At 41.1% G+C, this 16,078-nt stretch overlaps 1 protein-coding gene across 1 annotated transcript in view; it reads right to left on the bottom strand.

Moving 5' to 3' along the window:
- The window catches only part of LOC109482800 (S1 RNA-binding domain-containing protein 1-like), a 21,677-nt gene extending 5,669 nt beyond the window's left edge, over nucleotides 1–16,008 (bottom strand). Inside the window, exons 1-15 of the mRNA XM_019785640.1 lie at nucleotides 15,879–16,008; nucleotides 14,004–14,290; nucleotides 12,809–12,926; nucleotides 12,124–12,262; nucleotides 11,519–11,615; nucleotides 10,573–10,714; nucleotides 9,674–9,879; nucleotides 8,856–9,013; nucleotides 8,217–8,307; nucleotides 7,193–7,300; nucleotides 6,464–6,555; nucleotides 5,819–5,901; nucleotides 4,232–4,338; nucleotides 3,305–3,472; nucleotides 1,761–1,937 (exon numbers count right to left, since the gene is read on the bottom strand). Of these exons, the coding sequence (XP_019641199.1) occupies nucleotides 1,761–1,937; nucleotides 3,305–3,472; nucleotides 4,232–4,338; nucleotides 5,819–5,901; nucleotides 6,464–6,555; nucleotides 7,193–7,300; nucleotides 8,217–8,307; nucleotides 8,856–9,013; nucleotides 9,674–9,879; nucleotides 10,573–10,714; nucleotides 11,519–11,615; nucleotides 12,124–12,262; nucleotides 12,809–12,926; nucleotides 14,004–14,287 (1,970 nt within the window). The 5' untranslated portion in view covers nucleotides 14,288–14,290; nucleotides 15,879–16,008. The remainder of the gene's footprint in view (nucleotides 1–1,760; nucleotides 1,938–3,304; nucleotides 3,473–4,231; nucleotides 4,339–5,818; nucleotides 5,902–6,463; nucleotides 6,556–7,192; nucleotides 7,301–8,216; nucleotides 8,308–8,855; nucleotides 9,014–9,673; nucleotides 9,880–10,572; nucleotides 10,715–11,518; nucleotides 11,616–12,123; nucleotides 12,263–12,808; nucleotides 12,927–14,003; nucleotides 14,291–15,878) is intronic.
- Nucleotides 16,009–16,078: the final 70 nt, after the last annotated feature.

Genomic DNA, 16,078 nt, shown 5'->3' with positions numbered 1-16,078 from the left:
TTGTCCAGAGGCAAGGTCGCTAACCACTGGACTACGCACGCTACTCTATAATAAAACTGTTGAAACGTTTTACGGAAAGACACTCCAGACTCGCGAAGCCGGCACTCGTGCGACTGAAAACGGGAGTGAGGTGCTGTTGAGTTATCAGAAGGATGCGCGGGGAGCTTTCGGTTATCTAGTCCATTTTTAGTACAGTGCTCTCCTGTTATTTGCATGGACGATTTGTCAGGGAATTTTATTCCTATAACAGGTTTAGTCCAATAACCTTAGGAGAGCCCACACGACCGACAGGGAGGGGAGGTCAGTTGGTTATGGATGATACTGGGCTGGGGCCAATTGAAACAACCACAAACATGATGTTATTGGTATTTATATACTCACTTTCACCCACAACTACATACATGTACCATATTCTAATCTTCAAGTCGCATTCAGAAACTTATAATGAACAGGGCTAACATGGAGATAGAAGATCAGACACATTCCACCTTCATACTGTCTACCCATGTGTTGGGAAAAAGCTTACCAAACCTAAAACAACAGCCCAATCAAGGACACCAAAAAGGAACAAAGGACTTCTTCACACAATCATCATTGGGTGATTGGGGGTTCTCACCTGTCTAGAAGGAAGTGACAACAGAGAAAGTGTATGACAATGGAGGGTGCAGGGGTGATAATGAATGAATAACAATGGACTTCATGCGGATTTGCTGATGCGCAACAAATTACATGTATTTCTTTCACGTACTTCTGGGTCAGTGTGCCATTGACTTGGAAATATTTTAGTCCAATATCAGGTTAAAGTCATAACAGCTCATGCAATTATGCCATGCAATTTATAATGTAGTGAATGGGAAATGGTTTGGGTTTTCAGAATTTTATGCAGATCCCAGGTTTATGCCAATATCAGTGATGCAAATAGTTGGTGAGCACTGTACCAGTATCTATCTGTCTCTAATCCATTGGACAACCTTATGATCAGGCAGAGGAAATTTGTTATGTTTCCAGTGTCTGCTCTCAAAAATTAGGGTTGGTAGATAAGGATTTTTTTCTTTCCTATTTTTTTAAAATGCTGAAGTGACCCAACAAATACAGTTTAACTCTGCATTAGAACTGGGGCTGTCCTCCTTTTGTTTTTGGGAAAATGGACAAATATTTCACTTTATCTTTTTACTCGATTAAAATTTGCTTCTAAAATGCGTGTGAAGAAGCGTTTTGGATGGTTTGAAATTCAGATGTCAGATCAAATATTTTATGACCTTGTCACTAGTCAACCTTCTCAAAAAAATCCTTGGGTCGGTGGGTTTTGCCAGAGTTGGTCAGGAAACCAGAAAACACATTTTCTTTTCTTAGACCTTAGGCCACACCAATTTAATTTCTTGGTTAACGGATTTGCCCACTTCTTTTTTTCTGATTTACAAAAAAAAAAAATTCAGAATCAACTGCAAAATGCTCATATTTTGCCCTGAACAGTTGAAAACAGTCTTTTTCTTCCTAGTTGTTACAGTTATTCCATCTTTCAATGCAGTGGCATCATTAAAAGTTCAAAATTTATTGTTTAAATGTTGAACCAGCCTGGTGTGCTGAGTTCATGGCTCCTATCGAAACATTTTGGGCCATACATGCAATAGGATGCCTAGGCCTGTTTTTATTTTTTTTATTTTTCGCCCGCTCCATTAATTTTTTTAAAGAAAAATCTGTTAACCAACAAGTAAAATTGGTGTGGCCTTATCACAAAGTAGCAGGAATGACAGACGTACTGCAGAGCTATGGAGTAAGACTCAGGGTGGATACAGGTCATGTCCAGGGGGTTCAGGGTCAAGTTTGCTTCTGTTTTTGCCTTCTTTGTTTTCCTCTTTGGCTCAGCTGCTGCTTTCCTCTTCTTGCCTGGTGCAGTGTTGGTGGACTGCTCCTCCTCTGTAGTGGACTTGGCTGAGCTGAAAACCATTGAGAGATATAAAATGAATCTATGATGTAGTAAGATTTTAATTTTGGCAAACGACCCTCAAAGGCATATAGTGTACTTTCAGGGTGGCAAAACCAAAAAATATTGATGAGGTAAGATGAGGAAATCTGTCTGATATTGACATTTGCTGATGTTAATTAAACTTAACAAGCTCTGAGGAAGGTCTCAGATAGGCATCAAAATGTAAGCAGGTGAGAAACATTATACTGGTTGTGTAAAAGAAAACCCCAAAATTCAGTGTCCAATATATTTACATTTTGTACATAATAATCACACTTCATCGTAAGAAACATTGTGTGTATCATTCTGTATTGTCCAAGATAGTTGTATCAAATTTCCTTTAAGTTAGTTAGTAGTGATTCACTACACTTTCCCAGGCAATGTCAAATGAGATGGCCACATGGATAAACTTTGTCATTGACTAATAATTATAAACGATTAAGGCTGCTATAGTCAGGGGAGTTGGTGAGAGAGCCAGTGTGTCATAGGATCGTAAATGTGGATGAGGAAGATGACATCCCAATAATGTGCTTGATTAGGCAGGGCTGGAGACCAGCTGAGCACTGTCCCAGGGTTCTCAAGTGTTTAATTAGATGATGTAAGATGTATTGCATCATTTATTCCACATCTGTGCACTGGCATATGTTATTATGCTTGGGGACTACATGTTGTACTATAGACAGCTGAGCTACATATGTACATGTACACAATTTTACTTGTCAAAAGAAAGGCCAAGTACATGTAATTCTTTGGGGAAGTAAAACTTGAAATAAATTCTGTTATTTCTGCTTCTACCCTTGTACGAAAAAGTGCTATCACTCATCATGTACATTGTACATGTGCACCTACATGTGTACGATTTTTGTTGTACATTGTAGGGGGCAAAGGCCAGTACTCCGTGCAAGTGCAGTGGACCTACATGTACAGTACATGTAGTTTTACATTTTGTAGTCTATAGATATTACCTTCTGATATTAAATGTAAAGAAGTCTTTTGCTTAGGAAATGCTTTTTTTGGACATGTTTGCAGAACTAAATATAATACATGTATGTTTGTGGTGGCAACTTTTTTCTGATATTCCAATGCTCTTAGGCCCGATTTACACGTGCGTCGTTTATATGTGTTGGGCGTAAAACGACGCGAGCGCGCATGCGGCGCCGCACTGCGCATTTTGTGTGACAGATTTTTTATCATGTAAACAACCTCCGCCACAGATGCTTTTTCTGCGGCACGTCCAGGAGGTACCACAGGAAAACCGCTGCGCGGCGCCGCGCATCTGTGGCATCCGCGCATCTAAACGAGCCTAAGTGTGATCCTGCATTCTTCCAACAGCCCTACCTGTTGATACTGATAGGGTTGATCCGGATGAAACCGGCACACTGCTCGAACGTCTTGGGACCGAGCCCCTTCACACTCCTCAGCTGCTCCCTGTTGATGAAGGAACCGTTGGCGTCTCGCCACTCCACCAGCTTCTTGGCCTTGCCGGCGTTCAGCCCCGCAAGACGTCTGGAACAGGAGCGGGTCCTTACAGTGAACATCTTATTACAATTTAATTAATTAGTTCTCAGATACGCTTTTTTGGGAAAAAAATTATAAAAAACACAACAAATTCAGGTTCTGCATGAATCACCTCTAAAATAATGATTATCATATTTTGGTCCCAACAGTTGAAGAAAGTCCTTTTCTACATGTAGTACATGTAGTTGTTAAAGTTTTTCTACATTGTACATGATTATGTACCTGTACATTACAGATATTGATGAACTTCCCCTCCCACACATTTTACACACAGTTTTAACTTATTTCTTGTGCAAAAATCGTTTAAATTGTGTTTAGATTGTGATTGAAAGTCATGTAACACGTGGTTAATTCTCGTGCAAAAGCCATGTAAACCGTGTGCATGTGGCTATCTACATTGTATAACGCATAAACACATTCAATAACATGAACATCCACCCACATTTTACACAAGAAATGAACGCATTTTTAATCATAAGTGCATGGCTTTTGCACGCATTTTAATCAAGAAATGCATGACTTTTGATCATGATTTGCATGTATGTAGATTATTGAAGATCAGTACTGTACATTCCAAGTGTTACTAAAGGAATTGAAGTGGGCACACAGTGCCATAGCCTGGGCATGTCCAGGTTCTGTCATCACCAGAGGAAGCCACTAAATCCCAAGGATCTTCTGTTTAAGTAGTGACTCAGCCTTTCCATCAACACATTCTTATCCCCCCACTGACTGACCTGTGTGGCTCACCTGAGTAAGGTTTCTGAGCAGACGTTTATGTCGACCCCCACAAAACTGACGCACTCCTCCACAACACCATCCAGCGCTGACTTCAGCATGGACTCTGATATGTCATGCTGCAACACAAAATAAACCATCAGCAGTTAACTTTTCAAAATGTTTCAAACGTATATCTTTGAAGGGGAGGGCATTCTGTTGTTTTGTCTTTTGGCCACACCAATTTAATTTGTTGGTTCTCGGATCTTCATAGAAAGCATAATGAAGCAACAGGATAAAAGAAAACAGGCCTATGTACAGTCCCAAATGCTACAATTATTATAGGAGCCATGAAGTCAACATTCGAGAGTACATGTAGTTTATAATTCAAACAATGACTTTTAAACATTTAATCGAAACACTGCATTGACAGATGGGAAAACTGTAAGCAAGGCAAGGACTTGTTACCGGCATGTTGAGGTCAAGATATGTATTTGAGCATTTTGGATTTGATTCAGAACAAAACTGAATTTTTTTTGCAAATTAGAAAAAAAATGAAGTGGACAAATCTGAAAACCAAAGTTCATGTTATATATAGTTTGTTTATGTTAGATCACTGCCATCTGCAACCTCTTGGACAAGTGTAACCCAGGAGGTCATTAGGTCTCCTCTGTGTAACCATGCCGTGTATTACTGTTGGCTGCCAGGGAGACAGAAGCAACCTGCCGTTTCCGCTAAATGTGTACTGACTGGGCAGGGCTGCTGGTCTGGATTACATCATCCTGAACTGTTCTGACACTGTGGTCCTCTTCAGTAAGCACAGAAGAGCCCACAAGTCCTGACACCGTCTGGGGGTGTTATGGTTGTTAAAATATGCTGACTAGGTCAGAAGGTTGCATGAATTGATTGATGGATCAGTGCCAAAAAGCAAATATATAACTAAAGGAGCTACTGGGTACATGTATTTAAAGGCATCCAAAGCCATGCTATGGGATATCTAGAGTTGATTCAACTTACATTAAAACATTAAAAATGACTTTGAAAAGTTTCACTGACCTAAAATTGCTTTCATCACAGTGCTAATAAAGAATTTTTATGACATGCTTGTGGAGATAACCATGCAGTAGCTTTTGATTCTGGGACATGTCAACTTGAGTTCCTAAAACAACTGTACACATACATGTACATGTATGTATGTTTGATTCAATGATGGGAAGCACCGTGTTATCCAGGACAGTAATCTTCTCCAATATTTTCTACAAGACGTAGTGACAGAAGTGCACCCAGGGGCATTTAGTTCCTATGACAGCTATTTCCAAGGATACAGAAACAAGACCACATGACAGCTGTGGCCACTTTAAAAACATGCTGTTTCCATGACTACTGGATGACACCAATGTACATGTCATTGCCATGGCAACCAGATGATATCAACACATGCAAAACATGTCAACGCTTGAACCTGAGAGACATTACTAGTACTGGTTTAGGGCATTGGAAACAGATGGACAGGTACAATGTAGCTTTTTGCTGCTCATATACAACTTGATTCTCAAGTTCTTATCAGTAAAAATCCTCCACAAGCCCTAAGTGGATTAGATGGTACAGTTTGCTACAAACCTGATACATGCCAACTCCAATGTTTTTAGGTTCAATCTTCACCAGTTCCACCAGAGGGTCCTGTAGTCTTCTGGCAATGGACACTACATGCGGAGAACAGAATTCAGAGTTTAGTATGGCAAGGAATCCAATAGTCAGAGTATTTCTACTGAACTCCCATGTGTACAGGGAATGCATTTCAGTAATGCAAAAAACTGTAAGTCCAAAAATCTTATCATAAATTAGGCCACACCGTCTTTAATTTATGGATGACATCCGCGCGCACATTGATTTTCGCCTGTTCTAAAAAAAAACAAAAAAACAAGATCACGTCCTCTGGCCTGGCTCTGGCCTGCCAGGGTAGTCAATGGCAGTTAGGGAGCCGGCGGTAACTCTGGAGGATGGCACTCAGGCTACCGAAGCTCCACGACTCAAGATCTCAGTACACACGTACAGTGCCGATTCATAAACTCTGCAAGAAGCCAGCATGTACCGGCTTGTCGTATACGTCGCTAAGTACTACCGCAAATTTACAATACCAGCTTTGTTATTCCTGTGGTTTAGTAGCATTTTTGGCCGGAATTTTTTTTTTTTTTGCCCGCACTAGTTTGGGGGTCTTCAGAGGATGTCATCCATAAAATTAAGTCAGTGTGGCTTAATAATCACCTGCACTCCTAAGGTTTGGGTCCAGGTCTGGCATCTCTTTCTTAGCCTCATCAGAGACACTGTAGATGGATGCTCCACTCTCGTTTACTATACTGAAATCATATCATACCAAACATTCAGCACTAGTTGTGTCTAATACACTTCAAACTTACTGTACAAGAGGGTCTGCATGGGGGTATCCTGACAACATTTAATGGTAAACTCAGAATTCTATGTTCATAACAACTTAAACATATATTTTACACCATTTAACAACTTTTGGCTTTTACTCGTATCTGCTAGCCATATACAATGTTTCTTGTGCTAACAACAAGGAAAAGGCTGGATGCTATCATGTCTGCAACGAACACATGGAAACACTTAGAAGTACAGTAGTAGCTTTGAAGTGGTTAACCTTGACCCCATCATTACATAACAGGGACATTGACTGTGTGCCAGGGATGCTAATCTGTAGCAGCTGGGTGACTGTTGTATGAGATGGCTTGCTGTCATGTTATCTAGGGCTCAAAATACTTTTCTATAAGTACTGCACCAGTACCATGAACTTATCATTAAGAAATAAGTCCTCGACTTCTTTTTTCTGCACCTGTCAACACTGTGAACGTTTTGTGAATATGTCCATTTTTCTCATACTGTGAACTTTTGCTTCTGTGAACATAGAGTGAATTACAGTAGATTGACATCCCACTGCCCCTACGGCCTGAAAAGGCTACTGGACAGACGACTGACCAGTAGACGACGTCCAGTGGCCGGAATGTGCCCTGCTGGATGTGCTGGGAGAAGAAGGCCTCCGTCTCTCGGCAGGCCGTCCCATTGCCAATGGCAACTGTCTGACATCTGGGACAGATTTACAAGGAGAAACACATTACTACATTTACATGCAATACCAGAATTCCAACAACACAGTTTGTCATCCTCGAACTACATGCTTGTGCCCTCTGATGTACACTGTACACTACGATTTATTTCATTAGTCAGGTCAACAGTCTTGTTGTGAGGGCTAGCCCTTTATAATAGCCTCCAGCTAGTTGGGCAGTCCTGGCTGAATACATATGTCTTATACAGCCTAATATATCAAATCAAATCAAACAGTCATTACATTAATTTTAAAGGGGCATTATGTAACATTTTTGCACCAAAAATTGAAATATTTTTAACTGAAAAAACTTGTCAACATACTTCAATGATCTCACATTTCTGACCTTCACCGTTATTAAAACAGTCCACACGAGGTGCAATCATTTTGTGGCACCACCACAAACTACCAGAATGTAAACAAACATGGCTGACATCATTGAACAAAATGTTAAAGACAAGCCAAAGCCTAAACCTCTGCTTGGAGAATAGTACACCAGCGTGCAAAATACCTGGTTGCCCAGTTGCTCCAGGCAACCAAATTTTAGTTGGGGCAACCTATTTCTAAACCTAGGTAGCCCAGTGTGCTACCTGAATTTGAAGAATGCCCCCCCCCCCAAATCATGCCCAATTGGCTTACACCACTGTATCCGGCAGATGCTTTTTAATTTTAGGTATTAATGGCTATTACTAGTATCAGTTAACTAAAGGCTGTTAGAAATATTGTCAAAGGCTTATGTATGTAACATTACTTAATTTGAGGAAAGTAGTTAAACTTATACATGTAGGTGGTGGTGCAACCTAAAATTCTGATGGGCAACCTAATTTTTGCTGTAGGTTGCCCACTGGGCAACCTGGTTCAAAAAAGCATTTTGTACACTGGTAATCCACCACCAACCTGTGAATCTCCAGAATTCTCTTAATCCTGCCGGCTTCCCGGGAAGCCCTGTTGTCATGGAGATAAACAACATCTGAGTGCAGGATCTGTCCTGTAAACAAAACACTGACATCAGACAATACCTCAGGTGAACAAGAACAATCATGAACATGCTGCAGAAACCTTTATTGCAATAATTATTTATTATCTTTTCACAACTTTTACTGTGTCTATTTGTGCGTTTGCTTCAGTTTCAATAGTCTGTCATGGTCCCAGAAAAGTTTATCTCATGTCCTGGCTTCAATTTCCTGCTACATGTACATGTATTATGCATGTCTGTTTTGTGTCAATGTTGTGTCTTTGTACACCTATCTTCTCACTTCACTCTGATGAAAATGAGTACCTGGCTTTGGTTATGGACATCTTCTCATATTGGAGTGAAAGCTAGAAGTTACAGTAACTCTTTTAGTGTGTTTGAGTCCTATGTTTGAGATCCCCCTGCACTTACTGTAGGGATCCTTCCTGTGTGAGTGGTTCAAACCTTACAGTCCAGGCTTACACAGCTTTAATTTACTTTCTGTACAAAACTGGTGTTTAATTATGGCTAAAGGCAGTTTACCAGTTATGCAAAACAAACAAACAAACAGTGTTGTGTACCACCTGTCGGTGATGTGACAGCCAGCTTGCAGCCGTGCCTGTACCCCGGGTCCACCCCCAGCACCACCCGACCTCTGACCGGAGGCTGCAGCAGCAGACGCTGCAGGTTGTGGGAGAACACTGCAGCAGACTGCTTCTCCGCTGTCTTAGTCAGGTCAGCTCTTTGGTAAACAAACAAAATCAAATCAAACTTTATTGCACAACAATTACAATAGGTGCAATGTATGGCAAGTCCTTCAAAGTACTACATACACGTACAATATATAAAACAAGTATCTACACTTATCTTGAAAGTTCATCTGCATTGGTATAAGTTATCATGAAGCAGTTTAAACTGTAATTTCCAACACAAGGGATTCGACTTACATCTACCCAAATTACATGAATTATAAAAGCATAATGTGACATCATGGAAGCAGTAGATTGCTCATTCCTTGACAAAGACTGGAGTTGCACAGTCGAAAATTTGGGTGAGTCTGATCCCTTGTGTTGGAAATTACAGTTTAAACTGCTTCATAATAATGATGACACTGTACACTAATGTCTACTGTGATGCTTTTGAGTTTTATATGTTAAGACTAACACTACACTATTTTAATAGACAGTAGTTGACTGATGTGTAGGAAAATACATTATGTACAGTATGTCTGACTTTACTTTCTCTGACTTTTTCTGTACAAGCAATTAGTCTTCGGTCATGATTTTGCAAATAAAGATGAATAAACTCTAATATTACACACATAACAATTGTACAAGGTACCTACATACCAACCCTAATGTTTTCAGGACTGAAAAGGAAACATGTTTTTTCTTGGCCTTACCTGTAGTGTCTGATCATGAGAGGCTGGATCAGTCTACTGTAGGCATCTTCCACAGCCTTCTTGATCACCCCCGCCGCGTGCGGTGGAGCGTTCTGTGGTACCCATCGCCGCTCACAGAAGGTCAGGAACCTCGTCTTGACATCATCTGGAATGTTTATCTTCACTGACAGGATCTTCTGACTCTCACCTCGGTTGATGGCCAGCACCTGTCAGGTACATTGTAGCATAATGACATTAGGCTATTACAAAATAAACTTTAAGAGGGATTCTAGCTACATGTAGGTACATGCAGACCAGCACATCGGCAGAATGTACTGCACCTTTGCAAAAAAGGCATAATGTATCTAATGCATCATACTGCATCATACGCCGGTGAAGGTTAGACATCCAGGTAATAAGATACACCAACAAAGTTACTCAGGCACCTGGATAATTATGATTTTTGAAATGGTCAGACATTTCAGGTAGCATCCACTACCTTTGGTCAGTGTCACTGGAGAATTGTCAGGAAAGCAGGTTTATAAGCATGAACTATTGAGTGATATGCAAATAAGTGAAGACAATTTCTATTTTTTGAAGTCCAGAAGGAAACAAAAGTTAGACAAGTCAAGTACATTGTACAAGTGGCACATACATGCTGGTATTTTCGAGGCACTGTACTGAGTTCTGGAGTTCCATGGAGGTTTGGCAGCCTGGGTGCCGTCTTCCATAGTTATACCGCTGGCTCCCTATTGTCGCTAGCTACCATGGACTATGAAGGATGGCACCCAGGCCAGAGCCTTAAAGGAGGTGTTTTTTTTTTAAAACAGGCAAAAACGAATAAGCACATGGATGTCATCCATAAAATTAAATTGTGGGCCTAATTTATAAAACATTGAGTGTTGAGAAGTCTCCTGTACCTGGTGAGGTTTGATGAACTTGAGAGGACAGGAGAAGGTGTAGTACTGCTCAAACTTGTGGGTAGTGTTCTCCTCTTCCTTCTCCTTCTTGGCAGTACTTTTAGACTTGGTAGATTCCAGAGTGACACGCCCGGCCTTGCACCTATATAAACCATGGGAGGAAGCCAAAAGTGACATTTTCACACAGTTAACAAATGAGTCTTCTTGATCTTGTATTACCGGTAGTTGTATTTGAACCAACTTAACCAAAATATAGCACTTTTCCAATTTGGAGCAGATTTTCTGAGCTATACAATACATGTAGTACATGTTCACTAGTGCTGGATGATTTTGCCTAACTGCGTGTAGAAGACTTCAGCATATCTTCATGTTTGCCTAACTAGTAACTAGTAGTACATGTATATATAGTAACAACTATAGCATCTATCAATTTTCTACTCATTTTTGGCATACATTTTATGTACACAAAGTCATGTAGTAACTAAGCACTGTTACACTAGCATCACTAGCAGCTTACAAATGCCAAAACAGAATCACTGACAGTCACAGTATTAGCAACTGGAAATGTACTAGAAAGGAAATATTTACTAATGGTCTAACCTAACAAACTATTGCTTCAAACAAATTCATATAAATGGTTACCAGCCCTTCCAACTTTGTCCTGCCACTTGCTAGCCTGGTTACCAAACCTATTATAGATCCCAAGTCCTACGGCCTCTATCTGCGGAGAGGATGTAGGACTCGGGAGCTATGGTTTTGGTAACCAGGCTACCACTTGCTACATAATGTAACTTAATTCAACAAACACAGGGTGTCTGCTTCAGGACCAGTTTCCATGGTCCAGGTAATTGTTTGTTACGAACAGAAGAAGAAAGAAAAAGAAGAGGAAATGGGGGAAACATACATTATAAACACAGATAAGTCGTCTGAGCAGTTTTACACCTACATAGCCCTGATAGTGTCCATAGTCTCCTTGTCCTTGGAAACCATGTCTGCTATGATGTGCTGAACACCTCTGTCTACTTCCTCTGGAGACTGGAGACCTGTCAAATTAATGGTTCAAACCTCAACTCCCTTGTATTTGTATTGCTGGTCTGTACCAGAATAAAGAAACTTTAAGGTCTTGAAATAACTCTTGTAGGTTTTTTTATATATATATATGATTGTGTATATAAGGGATGTAGATAGTACTATTTCCATATTACTTCCATACAAATATTGCTTCCAAATATTACTTCCATACAAATATTCTTAGCAAGGTAAGTTACCATTTGGCTGGCCTGTTTGTAACCATAAACTTTTGATAGCACTATTCAACAAATATTATACATGTACATTTGTATATGGGTTTAAAGCACTATAATCGAGTTAGTCTGATGACAACTTGACATAAACAATTTTAAGCATTTATAATAATCATTGTTATTTATACTACACATCTGAAATGCTCTTTTTCTACTTTACTAACCTTCTACCTGCTACCTAACCTTGTAACCAATGTAACTTTGGTGCCAAAAGGCTACTTCAGCAGGGGGAAGGTTAATAACTCACCTTCCTCCCCTGGTTTGACCAGCTGCTGAGGCCTGTAGGAGTGTGGTTGTGACAACAGTCCCACTGCTGCTGGTTCTAACCCCAGCTGTCTCGCCCTCTCAGCGAGAGTCGCTTTACTACCAACTTTGTACGGGGCATACTGAAGACAGGAGGGAGGAAAATGCATGTAGTTAATATAAAACATATACCACAATATTCATAAAAGAGAAAAACACACAGTGACTATCTCTAACCAGTAAAATCCTCTCCTGGTTTTGGTTGCTTCCAATTAAGAAAAGATTTTAGGGCACAGCAGCTAGAAACGTACATTTTTGTCTGAAAATAGCAAAAAAAGTCCCATTTTACACAATTATAAAATAGTGTATGCCGAAAGTTAGGAGAATGTTCTAGCTGTGGGCATGTGTCCAAGGCTCCCCCATACCAAATTCCAGGTCATTTCGATTTAATGTCAGGTTGCAAGAGCCGAAAATGTAAATTTTTTGTCTGAAAGTATAGCAAAAAAAGTCCCATTTTCACGATTTCAAAGTGGCATATCACAGTCAAGTCTTCTGCTTATTGCACAAAACTGGCGTGTTTCACCTAAAGGTGGTTTGCTGGTTATGCGAAACATTAACCAACAAACACTTGACACAGTCATGTAACTAACAGGCGAAATCACATCAGTAGTAACAGTCAGCCATCGTACCAGGTGGTCCAGCTCCTCTATAGTTATGGATCTCCTGATGGCAGCCAGTAGTCCATCTGTCATCTTCCCTTGCTTCTCCACCTGCTTCACCACCGTACCTGCCTTTGACTGCACTCCTCTTCATGTACAGACACAAAAGAGAGAAAAAAACATACCGTCACTATCTAAATCAGTAAAATCTTTTGGTAGCCAAATCTGAGGCTCCAAAAAAGAAAAGATACCAGACAGTCTGCTAGAAAAATTGTACTACAATGCCAAATTTGTATGCTCATGCAGTACATTCATCTGTCAGGGTCTATGTCCGGTATGCCTAAATACCTCAACCGACCTCAACCGACCGCGTAATGGGTTAATATGCAGTATACATGGGCTAACAACCTTTTCCAACGCTCTGGATACATTGTCTATGCTTGTATGAACGGAAAAAACACTGTAACTCTGACGTATTTACCAGTTTTTAAAAGTTATTCCTCTGGTTTGACGTTAGAATGCTTTTAATGGCCGCCATGTTGGGTCGCCATGGTTAGGCCTGCATGGGGAATTTCTGGACACCTTTTGCTTTATACAGGCAACAGAACGCAAAGATGTTGGTTTATAAATCATAGTAAAGCACAAATACTATAATAACCAACTCATATTTACTAGTAGCTATATACCGAGTGTTTTCCAGCCTGACATCCAAGCTGCTAAGCACATACGCCTACCGGCTTGACCTCCATTGACCTCCGTCAAACCAGAGGAATAACTTTAAAAAAACTGGTAAATACGTCAGAGTTACAGTGTTTTGTCCATTCATACAAGCATAGACAATGTATCCAGAGCATTGGAAAAGGTTGTTAGCCCATGTATACTGCATATTAACCCATTACGCGGTCGGTTGCGGTCGGTTGAGGCCGGTTGAGGTCGGTTGAGGTATTTAGGCAGACCCGTCTATGTCAGTATCTTTCAAAACTATATAATTTGTAATATAAAGAAGTTGGCCAAAGCCAAAATGAAGCAAATATAACTTAGGTGGCTCGTATCAAATATATTCTGGTTCAGACTTAATCACACTTGCTAACGTCACATGTATGTATCATTAATGTAGTATTTATCTATTTCCAACTTCATGCTTAGACTTTCTAAGTCTTTCCTTGTCAAAGAATATCTGAGAAAACTGTGAACAAAAGCGTGGCATGGAATCTCTTCTAATTACTTGAGCTCCTCGTATGCAGATTGCACCTCCCTGAGTCTCTCAGCCTCCATGTTTCCCGTTTTCTCCTTACGATATCGTGCGATGAACGGCACCGTGCAGCCCTCGTCCAGCAGTTCTATCACGTTAGCGGCGATGTTGTGATCGAGGTCCAGCCTGTCTGCCAGGACGTGTGGCGCCTCCCACAGCATGGACACCCCTGCACTGGAGGTCATGGTGGTACGGCCCGGGGCTGTTGGCTTCTCTCCCTGTTTGGTAGAGGCCATCTTCTTCGAATTCTGTGCCATGGACTAGGATGATGAAAAAAAAGGCAGCACACTGAGCACAGTCAAACAGTTATAACACAACATGGACACCCTGTAACAGTGCTAACTGACCATGCTAAATGGTCGTGCGACCTTTTAGTGTAGTGGTTAGCGTTGGTGACCGCCAAGCGGACAACTCGGGTTCGATTCCCGGTTGTGATCTGCTCGCCCCTTTCAGTTTTTACAGTGGTTCCCATGCCGGCCCTGTGAGTACTGGCACTGAGGATAAGTGTGGCAGCTCCAGGGATATCGGACTCGGAAGATTCGAGGACGAATCTTGAAAGAAAAGGGGGAGTAGTGTAACAGTGCTAACTGACCATGCTAAATGGTCATGCGACCTTTTAGTGTAGTGGTTAGCGTTGGTGACCGCCAAGCGGACAACTCGGGTTCGATTCCCGGTTGTGACCTGCTCGCCCCTTTCGGTTTTTACAACCCCTAAACTGGAGGACATGGTGCTACGGGCTGCTAGCTTCGCCCTGTTTGGTACATGTAGATGCCATATTCTTCGAATTCTGCGCCATGGACTGGGATTAGGAAAAAAACAAAAGGCGGTACAGTGGAACCTGCCTAAGAGGGGGGTACAGAAGAAAGCATGAAAAGGAGTGAAAAAGGAACCTCCATTAAAATATAACTCAATTTTACACTTTTTACACAATGTAGACAGGGGTAACGGGGGGTGTCCTAATTCCGACCTACCCCTAATTCCGTACTAGTTTGAAAAATCCTTGTCGCCGCGCTATGCATGGGAGCACGTGCCTATAAATAACCACAAGAATGGACAAAGTTTCTGTGTTGATATCGGTATTCTCACAAAGTTTGTTCCAGTTCGCACGCTCCGATAACAGACGATTGAAAAATCTGTATAAATTTGACGCTTGTTCGGGGGTTGACGAGCGTGTTAAAAAACGCAGCTTTGATTTTGAAACAGCCGCTTTGGAGCAAGTAGCGTAATGGTACAAAGAAGAGTTGTTTGGGACAGAAAAATAGTTATAGATTGTTTTAGTCATAATTTGTGTATTTTAGATACCTAACTCTCTCCTCAGATTGGCCTTTGTTAGATACTAGGTCGGAATTAGGGCACCCCTTTTGCGATAGAACGTTCCACCGGCAGAATGACGAAAAACCTGCCGTAAGTTTCGCGAACCATTACGCTTGGGTGCAAGGCGCCACACTAAAGTGAAATACACAGCTATTTAGCTTTAATCGTTGTTATCTTTATCTGTAAATATTATAGCTCGTGTTAGGCGGGTTTTTGGTGAGACAAACCATTACCAAAGGTATGTGCGTTTGCATGGAACATAGGTCGGAATTAGGACCCCTCCCGTTATATATTATCAAAAGGGGTACTCTTGGACGGATAGGACAAATAGACTTGGGCAGCTTGCTTAACGTCTTTTCACTGTTAATACTGATCAAGTGTAAACAAGGGAAAAGCACAGAGAGATAGACATAATTTGACACATGCAAATGTGGGGAGGGGGGCGTCTTCTATACTGGACTGTTTTCGATGATAGAAAGGTATGCTATCGTCAAATTATGTGATACAACGTTAGCAAATGTTAAATGTACTTACTACTAGTATTAGGTTGTAGGAAAAGCCAGGCTATTTACAAAGGTACGCCTGTGGTGTGGTCGAAGAAGTCCCTGGCGTGATCATGCCGCGAATCATCACACCAGCTGCATTGTGACGTAGACGTGGTGGTTTTGCAGTGTTCAAGTCTCGCGGGCCGTGCAGTAGCGCCGACTATCGACATACAAAGGTACTGAACGCTG

Source organism: Branchiostoma belcheri, unplaced genomic scaffold (assembly GCF_001625305.1).
Source record: "Branchiostoma belcheri isolate BF01 breed outbred unplaced genomic scaffold, Haploidv18h27 scaffold60, whole genome shotgun sequence".
Lineage (NCBI taxonomy): Eukaryota > Metazoa > Chordata > Leptocardii > Amphioxiformes > Branchiostomatidae > Branchiostoma > Branchiostoma belcheri.
The sequence above is the reverse complement of the archived record's forward strand: the minus strand, read 5'-3'. Positions and strand labels throughout refer to the sequence as shown.